At 45.1% G+C, this 24,730-nt stretch overlaps 1 protein-coding gene across 1 annotated transcript in view; it reads right to left on the bottom strand.

Moving 5' to 3' along the window:
• Positions 1-216: 216 nt before the first annotated feature.
• The window catches only part of LOC119939565 (ovostatin-like), a 73,369-nt gene continuing 48,855 nt past the window's right edge, over positions 217-24,730 (bottom strand). The window contains exons 26-37 of the mRNA XM_038759664.1: positions 20,364-20,520; positions 18,455-18,631; positions 16,803-16,877; positions 12,830-12,995; positions 10,796-11,016; positions 8,765-8,980; positions 7,867-7,991; positions 5,572-5,662; positions 4,678-4,746; positions 3,066-3,168; positions 819-893; positions 217-268 (exon numbers count right to left, since the gene is read on the bottom strand). Coding sequence (XP_038615592.1) covers positions 841-893; positions 3,066-3,168; positions 4,678-4,746; positions 5,572-5,662; positions 7,867-7,991; positions 8,765-8,980; positions 10,796-11,016; positions 12,830-12,995; positions 16,803-16,877; positions 18,455-18,631; positions 20,364-20,520 — 1,453 coding nt within the window. The 3' untranslated portion in view covers positions 217-268; positions 819-840. The remainder of the gene's footprint in view (positions 269-818; positions 894-3,065; positions 3,169-4,677; positions 4,747-5,571; positions 5,663-7,866; positions 7,992-8,764; positions 8,981-10,795; positions 11,017-12,829; positions 12,996-16,802; positions 16,878-18,454; positions 18,632-20,363; positions 20,521-24,730) is intronic.

Here is a 24,730-nt window from a genome sequence, read left to right as displayed (position 1 = left end):
TTGTCGAGCACCTGCTAGATGAAGTGCCTAGGACTAGGTGATTGCTGGGAGAATAACCAGAAAAGTAAAAGTCACAGTTCCTGCCCTTGAGAAGCTTACAATCTGTTTCATACAGGTCTTCGCCAATGGGACCCGATTAAAAATTCCAGAATGAAATATTAAAAATCAATGTCTACCCATGAGATTAATTATCTTCCTCAAGGTGATGTCCTCTAAGGATCTGAAAAGGCAAAATGCTTGTGAATTCCCAATTATTTTCATGTTCAATCTGAGGAAAGAATAAAAAAAAATACAGAAATTGTTAGAAAGAAAAAAATGAACAAGAACAAGTAAACATGGAAAAAAGGCAATATTCTTTCTTTCTCAGGCTGCAGATTTCCACCATGGAATCTAATTTCCCCAGAATTAATATATCCCTAAGGGGGACACCTGCCACCTCCAACTCCCAACCTAAAAAGGTGGGGATTGTCCAGGAGAGACACTTGAGGTCTGCCATCTCTTCTGGGTAATTAGGATCCTTCCTTTTTGTATACGTTCATTCATTCAATCGTATTTATAGAGCACTTACCATATGCAGAGCACTGTACTAAACACTTGGGAGAGTACAATATAACAACAAAGAGACACATTCCCTTAATAACATAATAACATAAGACACACAATGAGCTTACGGTCTAGAGTGATGAGTTTATATTCTAGAGGGTAATCTATATATATTATGCATATATGTATATAATACGTATACACACGTATTACCCTCTTCCCCCCACCCTCTGTCTTAAATCCCTCACTTTTAGCTACTGTCTGCCCTTAGTTACCTGTTCCTGGTATTTCATCGCATTACTGAGAAACTTGGCCACAGGGTGTGTTGTATTCGGCAAGAGCAAACTCATCTGCAAAGACAATATTTAAAGAATCAGACCAGCCTCACAGCTTTTTTTTAAGCTACTAGCATGGTATCTCCATCACCACCATCGTCATCGCAATCATCACTATCATCATCACCATCCGAATTTATTGTGTGCCCTCTTTTTTTAATGGTATCTGTGAAGCGCTTACGGTGTGTCAAGCACTGTTCTAAGCTCTGGGATACATACAAGTTAAGCAGTTTGGACACAGTCCCTTTCCCACATGGGGATTACAGTCTCAGTAGGAGGGGGAACAGGTATGTAATTCTCATTTTATAGATGAGGAAACTGAGGCACAGAGAAGTTAAATGACTTGCCCCAGGTGAGGAGCAGTGTGGCCTAGTAGATAAAGCATGGGCCTGGGAGCCAAAGGACCTAGGTTCTAATCCAGACTCTGCCACGTGCTGCTGTGTGACCATGGACAAGTCACTTCTCTGTGCCTCAGTAACCCCATCTGTAAAGTGGGGATTCAATACACTTTCTCCCTCCTACTTGACTGTGAATCCCATGTGGGTCAGGGACTGCATCTGGCCGGTTTAACTTGTATCTACCTCAGTGCTTAAAACAGTGCTTGACTCATAGTAAGCACTTAAATCATCATCAATCGTATTTATTGAGCGCTTACTATGTGCAGAGCACTGTACTAAGCACTTGGGAAGTACAAATTGGCAACATATAGAGACAGTCCCTACCCAACAGTGGGCTCACAGTCTAAAAACAACAACAAATGCCATAAAAAAGTGACAGAGCTGTGATTAGAACCCAGGTCCTCTGATTCCCAAGCCTGTACACCTTCCTTTATATTAGGTGTCTGGGCATATACAATTATTATTATGGTATTTGTTAAGCACTCTTCTAAACACGGGGGCAGATACAAGTTACTCAAGTAGGACCCAGACTCTGACCCACAAGGAGTTCACAGTCTAAAGGGGAGACAAAACAGGTAATGAATCCCCACTTTACAGTTGAAGGAACTGAGGCAGAGAGAAGTTAAGCGACATGCCTCAGGTCACAGAGCAGGTGGAGCTGGGATTAGGACCCAGGTTCTCTGACTAATCCCGGATCCACCACTAGGCTCTTTCCACTGGGCTACATTGCTTCACAGTTTCTAGTCAGGGAGTGGGAGAAACCATGGGAAGGAATTTGGTGGGAAGGAGAAGAGTACGCACTAAAAATCCTCAGTAAAAGTAGAAGACACCATCACTGCCCATTAAGAATTTACAATTGAATGGGCGAGGTAGGTTGACTCCACTATTATCACCCCAGCTGACACTTCAGCTCTCCTGATTCATTCAGTCGTATTTATTGAGTGCTTATTGTGTGCAGAGCACTGTACTAAGTGCTTCTGATCACTTAACTCCTTGGGCACTTACAGCATTACTGAGTTTCAGTAGCAGGATTCACCTTTTCTGAGAAGATCCAGCCATTATTGAATAGAAGGCAAAAGGCAAGCTGAGAGTGGAAAGAGCACAAGCCTGGGAGGAAAGAGACTCTCAGGTTCTCGTCCCGGACTTCTGTGTAACCCTGGGCAGGTCAATGAACTTCTCTGTGCCTCAATTTCTTCATTGGTAAAATGGGGATTAAACACCTTTTCACCTTCCTTCTTCAACTGTGAGCTCTGTGTGGGATACAGACTGTCTCAGCTGATTGTATCATTTCTATCGCAGTGCTTGGCACATGATAAGTGCTTGAGATAGATACAAGTTCATCAGGTTGGACATAGTCCTTGTCCCATGTGGAGCTCAAAGTCTTAATCCCCATTTTACAGATGAGGTAACTGAGGCAGGGAGAAGACAAGTGGCGGAGCCGGGAATGCTTCTTCTGACTTCCAGGCCCTTCTCTATTCACTAAGCCATGCTGGTTCTCAAATACCTTAACAAATGCCTCCATTATGATCATTTTTGTTATTATTATTATTACTAGGATGCCCGATTAGTTAAAGGCTGTCAGTAAGGCACAAGAACCCACAATTCGTCAAATCCTTTCTGCAAGAGGTTCTCTGTTACATTTTACATTTGGGAAGTGATCACGCATTTTAACAAACTGGAGATTCTCATATGAGAACAACAAGCAAGGACTGCCATTTCATCAGCATTAAGTTTCTCCTTTATTTACTGCTTGGATCTGGAAAGGAAAAATAAGCAACTGGCTTCTTACCTGTTTCATAATAATCGTAGAGCTGCACCGAAGCCGGTTTGATATTGGACACGGGGATATCTTGCTCGATGGTGAATGAGAATTGGATTTGTTTCCGAGTGACCTGGGAAGAGATGACACAAATCTCATTAGGTAGCTTCTTTAGATTTTAAGCTTCTTGTGGGTAGGGCAGGGATTGAGTTTTCTCCTAGTCTCCGGAACCCTTAGAACAGTTCACAGTAGCCACTCGGTGACTATTCCTGATCGATGGATCGTCGCTTAACTCCATGGCAAAGAGTGTAGTAACAATAATAATAATAATAATAATAATGATGATGGCATTTGTTAAGTGCTTAATATGTGCTGAGCACTGTTCTAAGTGCTGAAGCACTGCTCTAAACACTGGTTTTTCCATGCACGTGTATTTTTACTAAACATTTTAGATACAGTGTAATGGGAAATGAGAGAATGTATCCTGACAACACACATTTAGATGGAGAGAATGTGACATGAGATCAGAAGAATCAGTTAATAATACTAATGATTATATATCATTATAATATTAATATTATTGTTAACGTTATTATTAATAATACATAGCATTAACAATAATAATTATGGTGATTGTTAAGTGTTTACTAAGTATGGAGCACTGTTCTTAATGCTGGCTTAGATAGAAGGTAATCAGATTGGACACAGTTTCTGGCCCACAAGAGGCTCACAGTCTCAATCCCCATTTTACAGATGAGGAAACTGAGGCACAGGCAAGTTCTGCTCAATGCCACAAGGTTGGGCAAGGCACACAGCTACAGCATAGGTTTCTTTTAATCCAGGGATCACCATTAAGTACTGAGTGTACTTTCACAATAATAACAACATTGGTGTTTGTTAAGCACTTACTCTGTGCTATCTGCTGTGCTAAATGCTGAGGCAGATGCAGAATAGATCAGTTACAGTCCCTGACACACATGGAACACAATCTGAGTAACTGGGAGGACAGGTATTAATCTCCATTTTCCAGATGAGGACACTGAGGCACAGACAGATTAAGTGACTTCTAGACTGTGAGACTGTTATTGGGTAGGGACCATCTCTATATGTTGCCAACTTGTACTTCCCAAGTGCTTAGTACAGTGCTCTGCACACAGTAAGCACTCAATAAATATGATTGAATGAATGACTTGTCCAAGGGCACACAGCAGACTAAGGGCAGAGCCACAGTGAGAACTTGTGTCTCTTTACTTCCAGGCTTGTGGTCTTTCCACTATCAACGTGCCTTTCACTGTCTTTTTAATAGTGGCTGGATCTGAACCGAGAAGGCTGATTCCTCTACTGAAAGTGTCAGTAAATTCTGATGTCAGCACATCCAGCTCATTGACAGATCATCATTAATGGTATTTACTGAGCGTTTTCTGGGTGCACTGTACCAAACGCTTGGGAGAGTAAGCTCCTTTACTGTTATATCGTACTCTCCCAAGTGCTTAGTACAGTGCTCTGCACACGGTTAGCAGTCAATAAATATGATTGGCTGACTGACAAGGAATCTACTCTCTCATCAACGGTGAATACATTCAAAAAGTAATTGGGGAATAAAGCAATACACATCCCAGAGAAGGACTTCTGGTCAACTTACGTCCTCCAAGTAGAAGTAGACATGATTGATTTTTGTCTCCACTCTTTGCACCGTTCGGTCATTCTGAAGCTGTAATTGAGAGCACCAATGGAAAACTTCCCATGAATAAAAGTACACATTTTTTTTGGTATTTGTTAAGTGCTTACTATGTGTCAAGCACTGTTCCAAGTCCTGGGGTAGATGCTACTTAATCAGACCAGATACATTCCCTGTCCCACAGTCAAACTGAGGCACAGAGAAGTTAATTATTTTCCCCCCATTCAAAGCCTTATCGAAGGCAAGTTACCTCCAAGAAGCCTTCCCTGATTAAGCCAACCTTTCCTCTTCTCCCACTCCATTCTGCATTACCCTGACTTTCTCCCTTTATTCATTCCCCATCCCAACCTGACAGCACTTTTGTACACATCTGTAATTTTATCTATTTGTACTGATGTCTGTCTCACCCACTCCAGACTGTAAGCTCATTGTGGGCAGGGAATGTGACTGTTTATCATTGGATTGTACTCTCCCAAGTGCTTAGTACAGTGCTGTGCACACAGTAACTGCTCAATAAATATGATTGAATGAATGAAACAACTTGCCCAAGGTCACACAGCAGCCAAGTGTCAGAGCCAAAATTAGAACCCAGGTCCTCTGGCTCCCAGGCCTGTGCTTTATCCATTAAGCCACACTGCTTCATACAAACATAGTACACGCTAACACAGTGTAATAACATAGTGTCAACTTTGCCAGTTCCAACTGCATTTACAGTGGTTTTCCTAAAAGGCTCGGACTAAGTGCTGCTTAGGATACTTAGGATACCCAGACAGTGCCTCTATTTGAGAAAAAAGGAATAAACGCTATCACCTCTCTCTCCATCCCAACCTCTGGGCATCTCTGAATCTGATCCTTTACCTTTTCCATGGATGATTTCACAGGTGTGTAGCCAGAAAGCATCTTCACATCAACGATGGCCATGTTTGATTTATTACGTTTCCCAGTATAACTGAAAAGAATAGAAACAATCCAGACTGAGGTGGTTTATCCAGGATCGGTTTTACCTGAGAGGATTCATTGTCAGAATCAGGTGTGATGGGTTGCGGATGGATCATGTATGCAAGGTGTCACAAGTGGACCTAGACATGTTTCCCTGCTCCTCAAAAAACTCCAGGGGTAGCCCATCCACTTCTGCATCAAACAAAAACTCCTCACCATTGGCCTTAAAGCACTCAATCACCTTGCCCCCTCCTACCTCACCTTTCTACTCTCCTAGTACAACCCAGCCCACACACTTCACTCCTCTAATACTAACCCTCTTTCTGTACCTCGATCTCACCGCCAACTCCTTGCTCATGACCTGTCTCTGTCCTGGAATGCCCTCCCTCCTCAAATCCTGCAGACAATGACTCTCCGCTACTTCAAAGTCTTATTGAGGGCTCATCTCCTCCTGAGGCCTTCCCTGACTACACCCCCTTTTCTCTTTTCCCACTCCCTTCTGCGTTGCCCTGACTCCCTCTCTTTATTCAACGCCCCCCCGCCCCCCCTCCTCGCCCCAGACCCATAGCACTTATGTACACATCTGTAATTTATTTATATTAATGTCTGTCCCCATCTAGACTGTAAGCTTGTTGTGGGCAGGGAATGTGAATGTGTCTGTTTCGTGTTCTATTCTACTCTTCCAAGCACTTAACAAAGTGCTTTGCATAAGTGCTCAATAAATACTATTTTACTCTCCCAAACACTTAATATAGTGCTTTGCACACAGTAAGTGCTCAATAAATACTATAGAATGAATGAATGCAAGAGCATTCCATTCCCACGTGATGATCTCAGATGAGGTCTTTAACTCTTCCTTGTTTCTAGTGATTTAGTTCTAGTATTGAGTTTCTAGTATTTGAGTCCTGAAGGGAAAATGTTTCTGTTTATTGTTGTATTGTACTCTCCCAAATACTTAGTACAGTGCCCTGCACACAGTGAGAGCTCAATAAATACAATTGAATGAATTGAATGAATAAATAAATGAATGAAAATAGGTCCAGGGCTTTTGCGTTAACCCCTAAAGAGCAGAGATGTAGGGGTCAATCAATATTACTGCTACTATTACTACTAATACTAATGGCATTTAAGTGCTATGTTCCATTCATTCATTCATTCAATGGTATTTATTGAGTGCTTACTGTGTGCAGAGCACTGTACTAAGCGCTTGGGAAGTACAAGTTGGCAACATATAGAGATGGTCCCTACCCAACGGCAGGCTCACAGTCTAGAAGGGGGAGACAGACAACAAAACAAAACATATTAACAAAATAAAATAAATAGAATAGTAAATATGTACAAGTAAATAGAGTAATAAATATGTACAAACATATATACAGGTGCTGTGGGGAGGGGAAGGAGGTGGGGCACGGGGGAATGGGGAGAGGGAGGAGGGGGAGAGGAAGAAGGGGGCTCAGTCTGGGAAGGCCTCCTGGAGGAGGTGAGCTCTCAGTAGGACTTTGAAGGGAGGAAGAGAGTTAGCTTGGCTCTGTACTCAGTACTAGGGTGGGTACAAGTAAATCAGATTGGACACGGTCCTTGACACTCTTAATCCCCATTTCACAGATGAGGTAATTGAGACACAGAGAAGTGAAGTGGCTTGCCCGAGGTCACACACCCAACAATGGCAGAGCCAGGATTACTGTGCAGAGCACTGTCTTAAACTTTTGGAAGAGTCCAATTCAATACTGTTATTTTGGTATTTATTAAGAGCTTTCTGCGGGCCAAGCACTGTACTAAGTGCTGGGATGGACATAAGCTAATCAGGTCGGAGAGAGCCCCTGTTCAATTTGGGGCTCAGAGTCTAAGTGGAAGGGAGGACAAGTATTGAAGTCCCATTTTACAGAGGAGGAGACTGAGGCTCAGAGAAGCCAAAGTGATTTTCCCACGGTCACACAGCAGGCAAGTGGCAGAGCTAGGGGTAGAACCCAGGTTCACCAACTCCCAGGTCCTCACTCTTTCCACTAGGCCAAGTTGCTAATCTAATTATCATTTTTATTATAATGGCATTTATTAATCGCTTACTATATGCAAAGCACTGTTCTAAGCACTGGGGAGGTCACAAGGTGATCAGGTTATCCCAAGGGGGCTCATAGTCTTAATCCCCATTTTACAAATCAGATGACTTTTTGAGCGTCCCCAAAGCTCTTTTTTCTTAAAATAAGGAATGATTACCTGGCCGAAATCATAAGGTCAAATTTTTTCTGTAACAAGTTGTTGCAAGAAGCATTGTGGGTTTGCACAGCCAGAGAAAACCCTGCGGTCTGCTTGGGCTGCATGACATTGTATCTTAGGGTGGCCTGGGGGGAGAAGAGGTTAGCATATCATTAAAGAATCCATTCAACAATCTCATTTCCTCCTATTTCATACTGAGACCCTTTGAAAGTAGTTTCCCTTTCAGTGCTGTCTGTTCCCTCCCGCAAAAACCAATTCTCCCAGAGTTAGTTATGATATTTTTTAAGAACTTTCTGTGGACCAAGGACTGTGTTGGGTAGATGAAAATGAAAAGGCTAAACACAGTCTGTCTCACATGGGACTCACAATCTAGGTGACGTTAGGTGGTGATAATAATGATAATAATGGTGATGATGATAACAGTAATAATAATATTTGTGAAGCAATTACTAGGTGCCAGACATTTTCTTAATGGTATTTGTTACATGCTTACTACATACCAGGCACTCTCCTAAACCCTGGGGTAGATACAAGCTAATCAGGTTGGACTCAGTCTCTGTCCCACAAGGGACTCCCATTTTTAATCCTCATTTTACAGATGAAGTAACTGAGGCCCAGAGAAGTTAAGTGACTTGCCCAAGCTCATACAGCAGGCAAGTGGTGGAGCCAGGCTTAGAACCCAGGTCCTTCTGTCTCCCAGCCCCCTGCTCTATCCACTGGGCCGAACTGCTTCTCGTGTTCTGAATTTGCTGCCATGTATTTCAGAAAAGCATCCGAGAAACATCTTCACCATCATTTGCTTCAGAACAAAAGCTGAGAAATGCCCAGGGCAGGCGGAATGGTGGAAGCCGGTCAGCTGCGACTGGTGCTCCGGCCTCTGGGGCCCAGGCCTCCCTACCTGAACGTAGACACAGCCGTTGCCCGTCACTTCCACGGTGTAATCTCCCGGAAGAGAAGGCAGGGCGCTTTGCTGCAGCAACAGGCGATTACGGTGATCCACCTGGAAAGCCTTTTCGAAAGGTTTCCCCGAGACGATCCGGACGGAGTTCTGCCCTTCCTTCGTGAAGGTAAGTTTCTGGAACAGGGTCAGGGCTTGGAGAGCCACGATGGTATCCTGAAAGAAACAATTCCCCCCAGGCCAGTGAAGGAGAGGTCCAAAGAGGAACCCCTCTCGGGATTGCACCTGGAGTGTTTCCAGTACTCTACTTGTCTTGGCTATGGGAGAGAGGGTCAGGCAGAGGCATAACCCTTCCATCCCTAGCTTGGCCAGTGGGCTAGTATGTGGAAGGCAGTCTGTTAAAAGTCAAAACTCTCCTGGGCAGCAGTGGCATAAGAGAGAGTTGAGGGCGGAGACTCAAGTTGAACTGTGGGGAGGAAGGCTTCTGTATTGTTCCCAAGAAAACTCTATGAATACAGTACCAGAACAATTGTAGATGGAGGTGGGGCATTCTGGGAGAGGTGTGTCCATGGAGTCGCTATGGGTCGGAAACAGCTCCACGGCATAACAGAAGACCAAGGAAGGAACACCGTAAAGATTCCATTTCAAGGAGAAAGTCTTTAAGTCACGAGATCTCTGTAAACCAGAGTCTAGACCACCAATCTTTCTGCTAAGATTTCTCCCTCAGGGTAGAATGGTGAGGTGTTCTTTTTTTTTCATGGTATTTGTTAAGAGCTTGCAATGCCAGGCGCTGCTCTAAGTGCTGGACACAGATTAGACACAGACCAAGTCCCACATGGGGCTCACAGTCTTAATCCCCATTTTAAGATGAGGTAACTGACGCATAGAAAACTTAAGTGACTTGCCCAAGGTCACACAACAGACAAGTGGCAGGGTTGGGACTCCCAGGCCTGTGCTGTATCCACTAGGCCACACTGCTTCTTAGTTGGAGTTCTATCAGGAATTTTAGCTAATTTATGGAAAGACCAATAGCATTTAGAAGCACTATACCTCTTCCTTTTATCCTGGGACGTCTTACTCAACTTAGTTTCAAGTAGACTGTTTTACTTCTAATTCTCAGTAAAACCTAGCTATTTTCCCATGATTTTCAGGTTTTTGAATTTCAGGGAAATAAAAGAGAAAGAGTACTCAACTCTCTGATCAAACTCCTGGCAGCACAGTGTTCTGAATGATTCTATCTTCTGTAGACTGCAAGTGCTTTGTGGGCAGAGATCGCTTAGTACAGTACTCTCCAAACAGTCAGCACTCAACAAATAGCATCAGTCGATTGATTGATTGATTGACAGACGTTCAGATGTACACTTTCGGTAAGAGAAGTTATTTTCAAGAATCTTGAAATTCAGAGCAGAGGTTCTCATTGGGTTCCAGGAGAAACTTGATTCCATGGGCTCAGTCAATTAATGGTATTTCTTGAGTGCTTACTGTGTGCAGAGTACCGTACTAAGTGTTTGGGAGAGTTCAGTATAACAGAGTTAGTAGAAATGTTCCCTGCCTACAAGGAGCCTATAGTCTAGAAAGAGATAAAAACCAAATCTTAATTATGATAACTGTGATATTTGTTAAGTGCATAATATGTGCCAATCACCAAGGTAGGTACAAGATAATTGGGTAGGATGCTGTCTCGCATGAGGCATGCAACATATGTGAAAGAATGGGTATCTAATCCACACTGTCTGCTGTGTGAACTTGGGCAGGTTACTTCACTTCTCTGTGCCTCAGTTCCCTCATCTATAAAATGGGGATTAAGACTGTGAATGTCATGTGGGCCCCGGACTGCGTCCAACCCGATTAGCTTGTATTTTCCCCCGTGTTTAGTACAGGGCCTGGCCCATAGTAGATGCTCAACAAATATCATTTTAAAAAAAGAAGTGGCAGTGCCAAGATTAGCATCCAGGTCCTCTGACTAGTTCGGAACTGGGGAAAATAACTCTGGGCATGTTGAGGAGAGGGAGAGGGGGATGCAGACATTACCTGAGTGGAGGAGAATCCTCCGTAGGCGTTCTGCTGCTTGGCCACCCATTGAACAATCTGAGAAGCATACGACAAATCTTCGGCCGTGAGGGAAGGCTTGGAGAGGATGGCCAATAGGATGTATGATGTAATCTCCACCTCTGCTGACGGAGCCCGTGGGAAGAAGAAAGGCAGCACTTCCACTGATGGCTTCTCTTCTCGCTCCCAATGCACCGAGCCCCCTGAAAAGAGGGAAGATTGAAAAGGGCCCCAAGACACGTCTACTAATTTAACTCTCAAATGTAATAATAATAATAATAACTGTGGCATTTGTTAAGCACTTACTGGGTGCCAGGCACTGTACTAAGTGCTGGGATGGATACAAGAAAATCGGGTTGGACACAGTCCCTGTCCCACATAGGGTTCACAGTCTCAATGCCCATTTTACAAATGAGGTAACTGAGGTATAGAGAAGTGAAGTGACTTGCCCAAGGTAAGACAGCAGACAAGTGGCAGAGCTGGGATTAGAACCCACGACCTTCTGACTCCCAGGCCTGTGTTCTAGAGAAGCAGTGTGGCTTAGTGGAAAGAGCCCGGGCTTGGGAGTCGGAGGACGTGGGTTCTAATCCCAGCTGTGCCACTTGTCTGCTGTGTGACTTTGGGCAAGCCACTTAACTTCTCTGTGCCTCAGTTACCTCATTTGTAAAATGGGGATTAAAACTGTAAGCCCCACGTGGGGCAACCTGATTACCCTGTATCTACCCCAGCGCTTAGAACAGTGCTTGGCACGTAGTAAGCGCTTAACAAGTCCCACTCCCCATCCCCCCTGCCTTACCTCCTTCCCCTCCCCACAGCATCTGTATACATGTATTTTTGTTTGTACGGATTTATTACTCTATTTCATTTGTACATCTTTATTCTATTTATTTTATTTTGTTAATATGTTTTGTTTTGTCATCTGTCTCCCCCTTCTAGACTGTGAGCCCGCTGTTGGGTAGGGACCGTCTCTAGATGTTGCCGACTTGTACCTCCCAAGCGCTTAGTACAGTGCTCTGCACACAGTAAGCGCTCAACAAATACGATTGAATGAATGAATGAATGAATGAACAAATACCATTATTATTGTTATTATTATTATCCACTACACCATGCGGCTTCTCTCAGGTCAATGTGCTAACCGAAACTCAAACGGGGTACTTGTTAAGCGCTTACTATGTATCAAGCACAATGTAATCAGGTTGGACACAGTCCCTGTCTCACATCAATCAGTCAGTCCATGGTATTTACTGATCACTTACTACGTGCAGAGCACTTTGTTAAGCATTTGGGAGAATATGCTATAACAGAGTTGGTAGACAAGTTACCTGCCTACAAGGAACTTACATTCTTTTTTGTTTGTTTGTTTGGTCTTTGTTAAGCGCTTACTATGTGTCAGGCACTGTTATAGGTTCCAGGGTGAACACAAAGTAATCAGGTTGGTTACAGTCCCTGTCCTAGATGGGGTTCACAATCTTAATCCCCATTTTACAGATGAGGTAACTGAGGCCCAGAGAAGTTAAGTGACTTGCCCAAAGGCACACAGCGGACAAGTGGAAGAGCTGGGATTAAAATCCAGGTCCTTCTGACTTCTGGACCTGTGCCCTATCCACTAGGCCATGCTGCTTCCCTAACATTCTATAGGATGGGGTTCACAGTCTTAGGAGGAGGGAAAAACCAGTATTGAATTCCCATTTTACAGCTGAAGAAACTGAGACACAGAGAAGTGAAGCAACCTGTCCAAGGTCCCACGGCAGGCAAGTGGCAGAACCAGAATTAGAACCCAGGTCCTCTGATTCCCAGACCTGCATTCTTTCCAAATTATTTCCAAGTTCTGATTTCTTTGTTCTGGGATCTAGCTGGGGTGAATGAGACAAGTTCATTAAAATTAAGTGGATCCACAGAATCTTTTTAATGAGTAGAAATGATAGGGGAGGTCTCAAGGCAGAAAGAAAGAAGAAAAGAGACACAGGAGCCTCCTCTTCCTCTATCACAAGAAAATCACCAGTAGATACTCACCCACTTTCTTTTCTGTTTTCTTTAGCTCCTTTAAGAAGAAGTCTCTCTTGTCCTCTTTGCCTGCTAAACTGAAGGTGTAGGCCAGAAGAGCTTGGTCGTAAATGTACTTGACTCCCAGATTAGTTGCAGCCTCCAAGCACTGCAAGCCCTTCTGCACTGCAGGAAACTATGAAAAAATAGGAATAATAATAAGTGTGATATTTGTTAAGTGCCTTCATGTGCCAAGCACTGTCCTAAGCATAGGGTTAGATACAAGGTAATCAGGTCAGATACAGTCCCTGTCCCATATGAGGCTCACAGACTAAAGAGGAGAGAGAACAGGTAATGACTCCCCATTTTATAAGTGAAGAAACTGAGGCCCAGAGAAGTGAAGTGACTTGCCCAAGGTCACCCAGCAGGTAATTGGTGGAGCCAGAATTAGAACACTGGTCCTCTGACGCCCAGGGCAATTTTGTTTCCAAAGACTGTGAGCCCACTATTGGGTAGGGACTGTCTCTATATGTTGCCAAATTGTACTTCCCAAGTGCTTAGTACAGTGCTCTGCACACAGTAAGTGCTCAATAAGTACGATTGATGATGATAATGATGGGGCACTGCCTAGGTAGCAGAATGCAGTGCCAGTATTATATCTCTGCAGCAGATGAAAATCTCTGATCGTACTACCACCAGAAGAAGCAGCGTGCCCTAGTGGAAAGAGCACAGGCGTGGGAATCAGAGGACCTGGGTTCTATTCCCAGCTCCGCCACTTGTTTGTCATGTGAGCTTGGGCAATCATTTTATTTTCTGTGACTCAGTTACCTCATCTGTCAAATGAGGATTCATTTGAATTCCATCCTTCCCGTCTCACAAGCCCGCAACCTTGGTGTCATCCTCGACTCCGCTTTCTCATTCACCCCTCACATCCAAGCCGTCACCAAAACCTGCCGGTCTCAGCTCCGCAACATTACCAAGATCCGCCCTTTCCTCTCCATCCAAAATGCTACCCTGCTCATTCAAGTTCTCATCCTATCCCGTCTGGACTACTGCACCAGCCTTCTCTCTGATCTCCCATCCTCGTGTCTCTCTCCACTTCAATCCATACTTCATGCTGCTGCCCGGATTATCTTTGTCCAGAAACTCTCTGGGCATATTACTCCCCTCCTCAAAAACCTCCAGTGGCTACCAATCAATCTGCGCATCAGGCAGAAACTCCTCACCCTTGGCTTCAAGGCTGTCCATCACCTCGCCCCCTCCTACCTCACCTCCCTTCTCTCCTTTTACTGCCCAGCCCGCACCCTCCGCTCCTCCGCCGCTAATCTCCTCACCGTACCTCGCTCTCGCCTGTCCCGCCATCGACCACCGGCCCACGTCATCCCTCGGGCCTGGAATGCCCTCCCTCTGCCCATCCGCCAAGCTAGCTCTCTTCCTCCCTTCAAGGCCCTTCTGAGAGCTCACCTCCTCCAGGAGGCCTTCCCAGACTGAGCCCCTTCCTTCCTCTCCCCCTCACCCCCCTTTCCATCCCCCCATCTTACCTCCTTCCCTTCCCCACAGCACCTGTATATATGTATATATGGTTGTACATATTTATTACTCTATTTATTTATTTATTTTACTTGTACATATCTATCCTATTTATTTTATTTTGTTAGTATGTTTGGTTTTGTTCTCTGTCTCCCCCTTTTAGACTGTGAGCCCACTGTTGGGTAGGGACTGTCTCTATGTGTTGCCAATTTGTACTTCCCAAGCGCTTAGTACAGTGCTCTGCACATAGTAAGCGCTCAATAAATACGATTGATGATGATGATGACGATTCAATCCTACTCCTTCCAACTTAGAAGGGAGAGGGACTGTGTCCAAACTGATTAGCTTAAATCTACCGCAGCTGTTAGAACACTCTTGGGTGCATAGAAAGAGCTTAACAGGGGTAAGTATTATTATGATTATTATTATTGTTGTTTATAATTGCTAATAACAATGAAAATAATAATAAGAAGGACTCTGGTAATAGGTTATGATGGTGCCTTGCAAGGAATGAAGAATCATCATCATCATCATCATCATCAATGATGTTTATTGAGCGTTTACTATGTGTAGAGCACTGTACTAAGCGCTTGGGACATTTGCCTTGATTCTGAGATTTCATCCTGCATGGAGAAATAGAATAGAATATAGTGCTAGTGCTGTCTGTCTCCCTCTCTAGACTGTAAGCTCATTGTAGTCAGGGAATGTGTCTGCTTATTGTTTTGCTGTACTCTCCCAAGCACTTAGTTCAGTGAGCTCAATTAATACGATTGAATGAATGAATGAATGATTTGTACAATCCTGACCCTGCCATTTACACTTCCTCTGGGGCATGGAAAATAATGCCCAAGTATTCGGATTTTGGGGGACTCTACAGAGCCTTTAGTCAGCTACAGGCTGGAACCCAGTTTTCATTATTCTTGTTAAAACACAGCTCTCTCCTCTGGATCAACAGCAGGATGATAATAATAACGATAGCATTTGTTAAGCACTTACTCTGTGACAGGCACTGTATTAAGTGCTGGATAGTTATGGTATTTGTGAAGTGCTTACTATGTGCTAGGCACTGTATTAAAAGCTGGGGTGGATACAAGAAAATCGGGTTGGACACAGTCCTTGTCCTATGTAGGACTCACAATCTCGATCCCCATTTTACAAACGAGGTAAGTGAAGTAGTGAGAAGTTCAGTGACTTGCCCAAGGTCACACAGCAGACAAGTGGCTGAGCTAGGATTAGAACCCATGACCTTTTGACTCCCAGGCCTGTGCTCTATCCACTATGCCATTGCCCCCACCACACAACCACACAACCACACACCCACAACCACAGCATGTCTGAAGGGATCAGACAGGACTTCCCTCATCCCAGAGAAGGAATCTTCCATGGATGTCGACCAATCAATCGATCAATCAGTGGGCTGTACTGTGGGCAAAGCACTGGGCTAAGCCTTTGGGAGAGTTTTTCATTCATTCATTCATTCAATCATATTTATTGAGTGCTTACTGCGTGCAGAGCACTGTACTAAGTGCTTGGGAAGTACAAGCTGGCAACATATAGAGACGGTCCCTACCCAACAGTGGGCTCACAGTCTAGAAGGGGGAGACAGAGAACAAAACAAAATAGATTAACAAAATAAAATAAATAGAATAAATATGTATAAATAAAATAGAGTAATAAATACGTACAAACATATATTCATATATACAGGTGCTGTGGGGAGGGGAATGAGGTAAGGCGGGGTGATGCAGAAGGGGAGGAGGGGGAGAGGAAGGGGGGAGCTCAGTCTGGGAGGAGGGGGCTCAGTCAAGTTTTTCTGAATATGTATTCCATCACTGGAGATGAGATCAATTAAAGCTCAGAAAACTGTCCAAAATGTGAAAGTTCCAACTTTTGAGGAAGTCTACCTTGAGGTGAGGTAATGAAGTATAAGAAAAGCATTTGGCTTTCTGATGACATCGTGATGGATTCTCCAAAACCCCTAAGGTTTTGGTGGGCATAATCTTAAACCTCTCCACTCCCAACAGTTGGTCCTGGCTGCCAATTGTAAGACAGTTTTTCAAAACTCTTATGCAACAGGATAGTTTTTTTAATGGTATTTGTTAAGCTCTTACTATGTGCTAGGCACTCTACTGAGCACTGGGGTAGTTATAAGATAATCGGTTTGGACACAGTCTCTGTTCCACCTAGGGCTCCCAGTCTTAATCCACATTTTACGGATGAGGGAACTGAGGCCCAGAGAAGTGAAGTGACTTGCCTAAGGTCACACAGCAGACAAGTGGTGGAGACAAGATTAGAACCCAGGTCCTCTGACTCAAGCTTTATCCACTAGGCTACGCTACTTCTCTTTTGGGCCCCTCCTCCTCCTCCTCCTCATCCGTATCATAAGTGATACTTACTGAGGGCTCATTATGTGCAGAGTACTGTACTAAGTGCTTGGGAGAGTCTAATACGAGAAGCCCATCAGGATACATACCGATAATGGGTGACCAGCTTCCAGTAGAGCAGCAGTCATGTAAGCTGTGAAGGAAAGTTGATCATCTAGTCCTCCCTGAATAAAAACAGAAAGGCAAAATGAAAGACGTGAGAGATACAGTCAGAACTACATTTCTTTCTGGAAGTTATTAGCGGAATGGAGTTAATAATGATAATAATAATAATTGTATTACTTGAGTTCTTACTTAAGTGCCAAGCACTCTACTAAGCACAGGGGTAGATACAAGGTAATCAGGTTGGACACAATGGCTGTCCCAGATGAAGCTCAAAGAGGGGAGGGGAAACGTGGATTGAATCCCCCATTTTCCAGATGAGGTAACTGAGGCACAGAGAAGTCAGGTGACTTGCCCGTGGTCACACAGCAGACAAGTGGCGGAGCCGGGATTAGAACACAGGTCTTTCTGACTCCCAGGCTCTATCCACTAAACCATGTTGCTTCTCAGCATGGTATTGAGAAGTAGTACTGATTAAGTGTTGATTGTGTTCCAAGCACTGTTTGGGTAGATGCATGCTAATCTTGTCAGACACCGCCCCTGTCCCACGTGGGGCTCACGGTCCAAGTAGGAGGGAGAACAGGTGTTGAACCTCCATTTTTCTTTCAAGGAAACTGAGGCTCAGGGAACTTAAGTGACTTGCCCAAAATTACAGAGCAGGCAAGTGGCAGAGCCAGGATTGAAATCCAGATCTTCTGACTCCCAGGTTGTGCTCTTTCCTTTAGTGGTCAGTAAGTCAGTCAATGGTATTTATTGAGTGTTTACTGTGTGCAGAGCATTCATTCATTCATTCAATTGTATTCATTGAGTGCTTGCTGTGTGCAGAGCACTGTACTAAGCACTTGGGAGAGTACAATAAAACAATATAACAATCATTTTTCCTGCCCACAACAGTAATATTAATTGTGGTATTAAGTGCTTATTATGTGCCATTCCTTCATTCGATTGTATTTATTGAAGAGCTTACTGTGTGCAAAGCACTGTAATAATAAAACTTCTGGTACTTGTTAAGCACTTACTAAGTGCCAAACACTGTTCTAAGTTCTGGGGTAGATACAAGTTACACAGTCCCTGTACCTCATGGGGTTCACACTCTTAATCCCCATTTTCCAGATGAGGTAACTGAGGCCCAGAGAAGTGAGGTGACTTGCCCAAGGCCACACAGCAGACATGTGGCAGAGGCAGGATTAGAACCCGTGACCTTCTGACTCCCAGGCCGGTGCTCTATTCACAAAGTCGCGCCTCTTCAGGGTACAATGTAACAACAAACAGAAACATTCCCTGCCCACGATGAGCTGACAGTCTAGAGGGAGGCACTGTACTAAGTTCTGGGGAGGATGTGAGCAAATACTTTTGGACAGAGTCCCTGTCCCACATGGGTATCATTCTCTTAATCCCCATTTTCTATATGAAGGAACTGAGACCCAGAGAAGTGAGGTGATTCGCCCAAGGTCACACAGCAGACAGGTGCCAGAGCCGGGATTAGAACCCAGGTCTTTCGGACTTCCAGGCTTGTGTTCTTTCTAGTAGGCCATGGTCTAGAGGGGGACGCCTTCAAGCTCCTCCTCAAGGGAAATGTTTGGTGTTCGGTTCGCTTCGGTTATCTGTAAAATGGCGGGGAAAAGTCCTCTTGGCTCACCTGGGCCTGGATTTGCCTGTGTCCCAGCCGCGACCCTTCCACGTCTCCATTGGAGGAGGGAGAGCAGCTGGGCCACGTCTGTCCATGCCAGTTGTGAGCCTCCGAGGTAGGATGGCAGGCCGGTAGGTCAGATGGAGAGCTCCAGGCTCCGGAGGGGCCATTCGAGAGCAGCTGGGACTCAGAGGAAGAGGACGACGAGAGGACTTTTTTTTTTAAGGTTATTTGGGAAGCTTTTCCTATGGGTTCTAAGCGTTGGGTGGAGGAACAAGTTAGTTAGGTGGGACGCAGTCCCTGGCCCGGTGGGACCCACGGTCTAAGTAGGAGGGGGAATTTTGTTCACATGGGGAGCCGGAGTTTCCCCCGAGATGAAAATCTGGAGTTTACTCAGAAACCGTAAGCTCACTGTAGGCAGGGAATGTGTCTACTTATCATTATATTGTACTCTCCCTAGTGCTTAGTACAGTGCCTTGCATGCAGTAAGTGCTCAGTAAATACGATTGAATGAATGAATGAACAGGTACTGAATCCACATTATAAGGATGAGGTAACTGAGGCACAGAGAAGTTAAATGCCTCATTCGAGGTCACCCAGCAGGCAATGGGCAGAGCTGGGATTAGCTCCCTGGGGGTGTCCTCTCCCCAGGCTGGAAGCCATGAAACTAGTGAGGGTGGATTCCAATAACAATAATAATAATAATGGTATTTGTTAAGCGCTTACTGTGTGTCAAGCACTGTTCTAAGTGCTAGGTAGAGACAGGCTAATTGGGTTGGTCACAATTCCGGTCACCCTTTGGACTCATGGTCTTAATCCCCATTTTCTAGATGAGAGAACTGAGATCCAGAGAAGGGAAGTGATTTGCCCAAGGTCACACAGCAGGTAAGGGGTGGAGCCGGGATTAGAACCCAGATCCTTCTGACTCCCAGGGCCCTGCTCTAACCAATAGGCAGTGCCTGTCACCCCTATTCCTCCCCCACAGTACTTAAATCTCTCAGGAAGGCAGGAGGAAGGCAGTCAGGGAAGCCGGATTGAATTCCAGCGCTTGAGAAAAATCAATGCTCCCTTGTGAAATAGCGTGGTCTTGTGGATACAGTGTGAGCGTGGGACTCAGAGGACTTGGAAACTAATCCCGGCTCAGTCACTTGTCTGCTATGTGACCTTGGACAAGTCACTTCACTTCTCTATGCCTTAGTCACCTCATCTGTAAAATGGGGATTAAGACTGTGAGCCCCATGTGGGACAGGGACTGTGTCCAACCTGATTACTTTGTATCTACCTCTGCACTTAATACAGTTCCTGGCACATAGTGTGTACTTAACAAATACCATTAAAAAAAACACCAGATGAATCAATCAGTGGTATTGAGCATGTAATGCATGCACAGCACTGTCCTAAATACTTGGGTGAGTACAATAAAATGGAGTGGATACACACACTTCCTGCCCACGGGGAACTTCAGCAGTGACAAGAAAGAAAATAGAAATATCTCCTACTCTGAAATGATGGATTATGGTACTGGGGCCCTTCCTTTGGCAGCATAAATCAGTGAGCTACTTGGAAAAAAATTTTTCCCATCAGTCATTCAATCAAAGGTTGAATTGAATGCAAATGCTTACTGAGCATTTACAATGTGAAGAACACTGTAACAGTGCTTGAGAGCACAAAATACAACAATACAATCAATCAATCGGGGGATTTATCACATGCAAGCAGTAGAGTAAGCTTGGAAGAGAACAACAGATTCAAGACCCAACATCCCCTGCCTTCAGGGAGCTGACAATCTAATCCCATTTAGCCTTCCCAGATTTTGTGGTGACTCTTCGGGATAAAACTAGTAGGTAAAAGAGTTCCACAGTGTTCTGAGACGGCTTTCCTCGCTCTGAGGTTACAGGGGTAATTGAGAATAAAATACCTTTAATGCATTGTTGAAGAGCTTTCCAGTATTTTTGAAGCAACCGTTTGACATCTGTTTGCTCAGGAGCCAGATGAGGGTCTGGGATTGAACGTTCTTGTCGATGTAGATGTAGCGCTCAGCTTGGGCAAACGACTTATAGACGAACGCTGTGAGCCTGCAAGAGGTAATCAGGTAACCATCAGGGGAGCAAAAGAGACTTTCCATTAGATCTGGAAGTTATAAAGTCAATGAGATCCATAAAGATCCTCAGATTTAAAACCTGAATAACATACCAATTGGTGGTATTTATTAATAATAATAATTAATATTAATTGTGGTATTTCTTAAGTGGCACAATGGCAGAGTTCCTGTCCCACATGGGACTACCCATTTTCCAGATGAAAAATGAGGCCCAGAGAAGTGAAGTGCCTTGCCCAAGGTCACATAGCCAGTGAGTGGCGGAACTGGGATTAGAACCCAGGTTCTTCTCACTCCCAGGCCCATGCTCTATCCACTAGGTCTTGCTGCTCCTCATTATTGAGCATTTACTGTCTACAGAGCACTGTACTAAACACTTGGGAAAGTACAATCCAAAAGAGTTGGTAGACACGTTCCCTTCTCATAGTAATAATGGTGTTGGTTAGGCGCATACTATGTATCAAGTACGTGGCTCAGTGGAAAGAGCACAGGCTTTGGAGTCAGAGGTCATGGGTTCAAATCCCAGATCTGCCAATTATCAGCTGTGTGACTTTGGGCAAGTCACTTAACTTCTCTGGGCCTCGGTTACCTCATCTGTAAAACGGGGATTATGACTGTGAGCCCCCCATGGGACAACCTGATCACCTTGTAACCTTCCCAGCGCTTAGAACAGTGCTTTGCACATAGTAAGTGCTTAATAAATGCCATTATTATTACTGTCCTAGTCGCTGGGGAAGATACAAGATAATCAGGTCAGACAGTCTCTATCCCACCGAGGACTCACAATCTAAGTAGGAAGGAGATCAGATACTGAGCCCTCATTTTACAGATGAGGAAACTGAAGCACAGAGTTAAGTGACTTGCCCAAGCTCACACAGTAGACGAGTAGCAGAGCTGGGATTAGAATCCAGATAGAAAACAGGACTCCCAGGCCTGTTCTCTTTCCACTGGGCCATAATCCTCCAAACTGCACAAGGAGCTTACAATATAGAGGATATATACTTATAATATATCCTCCCCCTCCTCCTTCCCTCACCCCTTACGATCTGGCCTCCTACTTCATTAACAAAATTAAATCCATCAGGTCCGACCTCCCCAAAGTCTCTTCCCCCCTTTCTCCAACCCCCCGGCTCTCAACACTCTCTGCTACTCTCCCATCCTTCCCAGCGGTATCCTCAGAGGAACTCTCCTCCCTCCTCTCAAGTGCTACTCTGGCCACCTGTGCTTCTGACCCATTCCCTCTCATCTTATGAAATCTATCGCTCCATCCCTTCTCCCCTCCTTAACTTCCATCTTCAACCACTCACTCTCCACTGGTTCCTTCCCCTCTGCCTTCAAACATGCCCATGTCTCTCCCATCCTAAAAAAACCCTCTCTTGACCACACCTCACCTTCTAGTTATCGTCCCATATCCCTCCTACCATTCCTTTCCAAACTCCTTGAACGAGTTGTCTACACGTGCTGCCTAGAATTCCTCAACAACAACTCTCTCCTCGACCCCCTCCAGTCTGGCTTCCGTCCCCTTCATTCCACGGAAACTGCCCTCTCAAAGGTCACCAATGACCTCCTGCTTGCCAAATCCAACGGCTCATATTCTGTCCTAATCCTCCTCGACCTCTCAGCTGCCTTTGACACTGTGGACCACCCCCTTCTCCTCAACACGCTATCTGACCTTGGCTTCACAGACTCCGTCCTCTCCTGGTTCTCCTCTTATCTCTCCGGTCGTTCTTTCTCAGTCTCTTTTGCAGGCTCCTCCTCCCCCCTCCCATCCTCTTACTGTGGGGGTTCCCCAAGGTTCAGTGCTTGGTCCCCTTCTGTTCTCAATCTACACTCACTCCCTTGGTGACCTCATTCGCTCCCACGGCTTCAACTATCATCTCTACGCTGATGACACCCAGATCTACATCTCTGCCCCTGCTCTCTCCCCCTCCCTCCAGGCTCGCATCTCCTCCTGCCTTCAGGACATCTCCATCTGGATGTCCGCCCGCCACCTAAAGCTCAACATGTCGAAGACTGAGCTCCTTGTCTTCCCTCCCAAACCTTGTCCTCTCCCTGACTTTCCCATCTCTGTTGACGGCACTACCATCCTTCCCGTCTCACAAGCCCGCAACCTTGGTGTCATCCTCGACTCCGCTCTCTCATTCACCCCTCACATCCAAGCCGTCACCAAAACCTGCCGGTCTCAGCTCCGCAACATCGCCAAGATCCGCCCTTTCCTCTCCATCCAAACCGCTACCCTGCTCATTCAAGCTCTCATCCTATCCCATCTGGACTACTGCACTAGCCTTCTCTCTGATCTCCCATCCTCGTGTCTCTCTCCACTTCAATCCATACTTCATGCTGCTGCCCAGATTATCTTTGTCCAGAAACGCTCTGGGCATATTACTCCCCTCCTCAAAAATCTCCAGTGGCTACCAATCAATCTGCGCATCAGGCAGAAACTCCTCACCCTGGGCTTCAAGGCTCTCCATCACCTCGCCCCCTCCTACCTCACCTCCCTTCTCTCCTTCTACTGCCCAGCCCGCACCCTCCGCTCCTCCACCACTAATCTCCTCACCGTACCTCGTTCTCGCCTGTCCCGCCATCGACCCCCGGCCCACGTCATCCCCCGGGCCTGGAATGCCCTCCCACTGCCCCTCCGCCAAGCTAGCTCTCTTCCTCCCTTCAAGGCCCTGCTGAGAGCTCACCTCCTCCAGGAGGCCTTCCCAGACTGAGCCCCTTCCTTCCTCTCCCCCTCGTCCCCCTCTCCATGCCCCCATCTTACCTCCTTCCCTTCCCCACAGCACCTGTATATATGTATATATGGTTGTACATATTTATTACTCTATTTATTTATTCATTTATTTATTTTACTTGTACATTTCTATCCTATTTATTTTATTTTGTTGGTATGTTTGGTTCTGTTCTCTGTCTCCCCCTTTTAGACTGTGAGCCCACTGTTGGGTAGGGACTGTCTCTATGTGTTGCCAATTTGTACTTCCCAAGCGCTTAGTACAGTGCTCTGCACATAGTAAGCGCTCAATAAATACGATTGATTGATTGATTGATAATAATGGTGGTATATGTTAAGCGCTTACTATGTGCCTGACATTGTACTAAGCACTGGGATTGATACAAGCAAATCAGGCTGGACACAGTCCTTATCACACATGGGTCTCACACTTTTAATCCCCATTTGACAGATGAGGTGACTGAGGCCCAGAGAAGTGAAGTGACTTGCCCAAGGTCACATAGCAGACAAGTGGAGGAGGCAGAATTAGAATCTAGGTCCTTCTGACTCTCAGGCCCGTCTTCTATCTGCCAGGTCCTATAACAGAACCCCTGGAAAGTTGAGTTCCATGATTTGGAAGTTAACTAATTCCTTCATTTCCTGGACTTCAGGCAGTAGAGAGTCTCCGTCTGAGAGGCTGTGTATGGTTCAGTGCAAACCATCACCACCATGGCAAAGACAACTTGAGTTCAGAGCCTATATACTATGTAAGCTACACTTTATCCCATACTTTATCCCTAGGAAGCATTAGTAATCTTTCCGTGGCCTCTCTCATTCTATGGGAGGAAATATCTTTGGTTAACAATAATAATAATCGTAATAATAATCCTAATGGTATTTGTTAAGCTCTTACTATGTGCAGAGCACTGTACTGAACTGGGGAGGTTACAAGATTATCAGGTCCCACATGGGGCTCACATTGTAAATAGGAGAGATAACAGGTATTGAGTCCCGATGTTCCAGATGAAGAAACTGAGACCCAGGGAATAATAATTATTATTATTACATTACTTGTTAATTGCTTATTTTGTGCCAAGCACTGTTATAAGCACTGGGGTAATACAAGTTAATCATGTTGGACACAGTCCCTGTCCCACATAGGTCTCCCAGTCTCAATCCCCATTTTATAGAAGAGGTAACTGAGGCCAAGAGAAGGGAAGTAACTAGCCCAAGGTCACGCAGCAGACAAGTAGCGGAGGCAGGATTAGAACACAGGTCCTCTGACTCCCAAGCCTGTGCTCTTTCTACTAGGCCACTAATGTAGGCATAAACCAAAGAAAGGGGCATCTCTGAGGCTGATTGTGATTGCTTCAATGTTACATCCTTCTCTTTGCCAATTTCAGCCCTCCATTCTGCTTGTCCAAACAGGAAATGTGCATTCCTGATTGGGTGTGGGTTTGCATTCCCAGGAATCCTT

The sequence above is a fragment of the Tachyglossus aculeatus genome, chromosome 17 (genome assembly GCF_015852505.1).
Source record: "Tachyglossus aculeatus isolate mTacAcu1 chromosome 17, mTacAcu1.pri, whole genome shotgun sequence".
In the NCBI taxonomy this organism is placed as follows: domain Eukaryota; kingdom Metazoa; phylum Chordata; class Mammalia; order Monotremata; family Tachyglossidae; genus Tachyglossus; species Tachyglossus aculeatus.
Note: the sequence above shows the minus strand (reverse complement) of the source record. Positions and strands in the feature narration are given on the sequence as shown.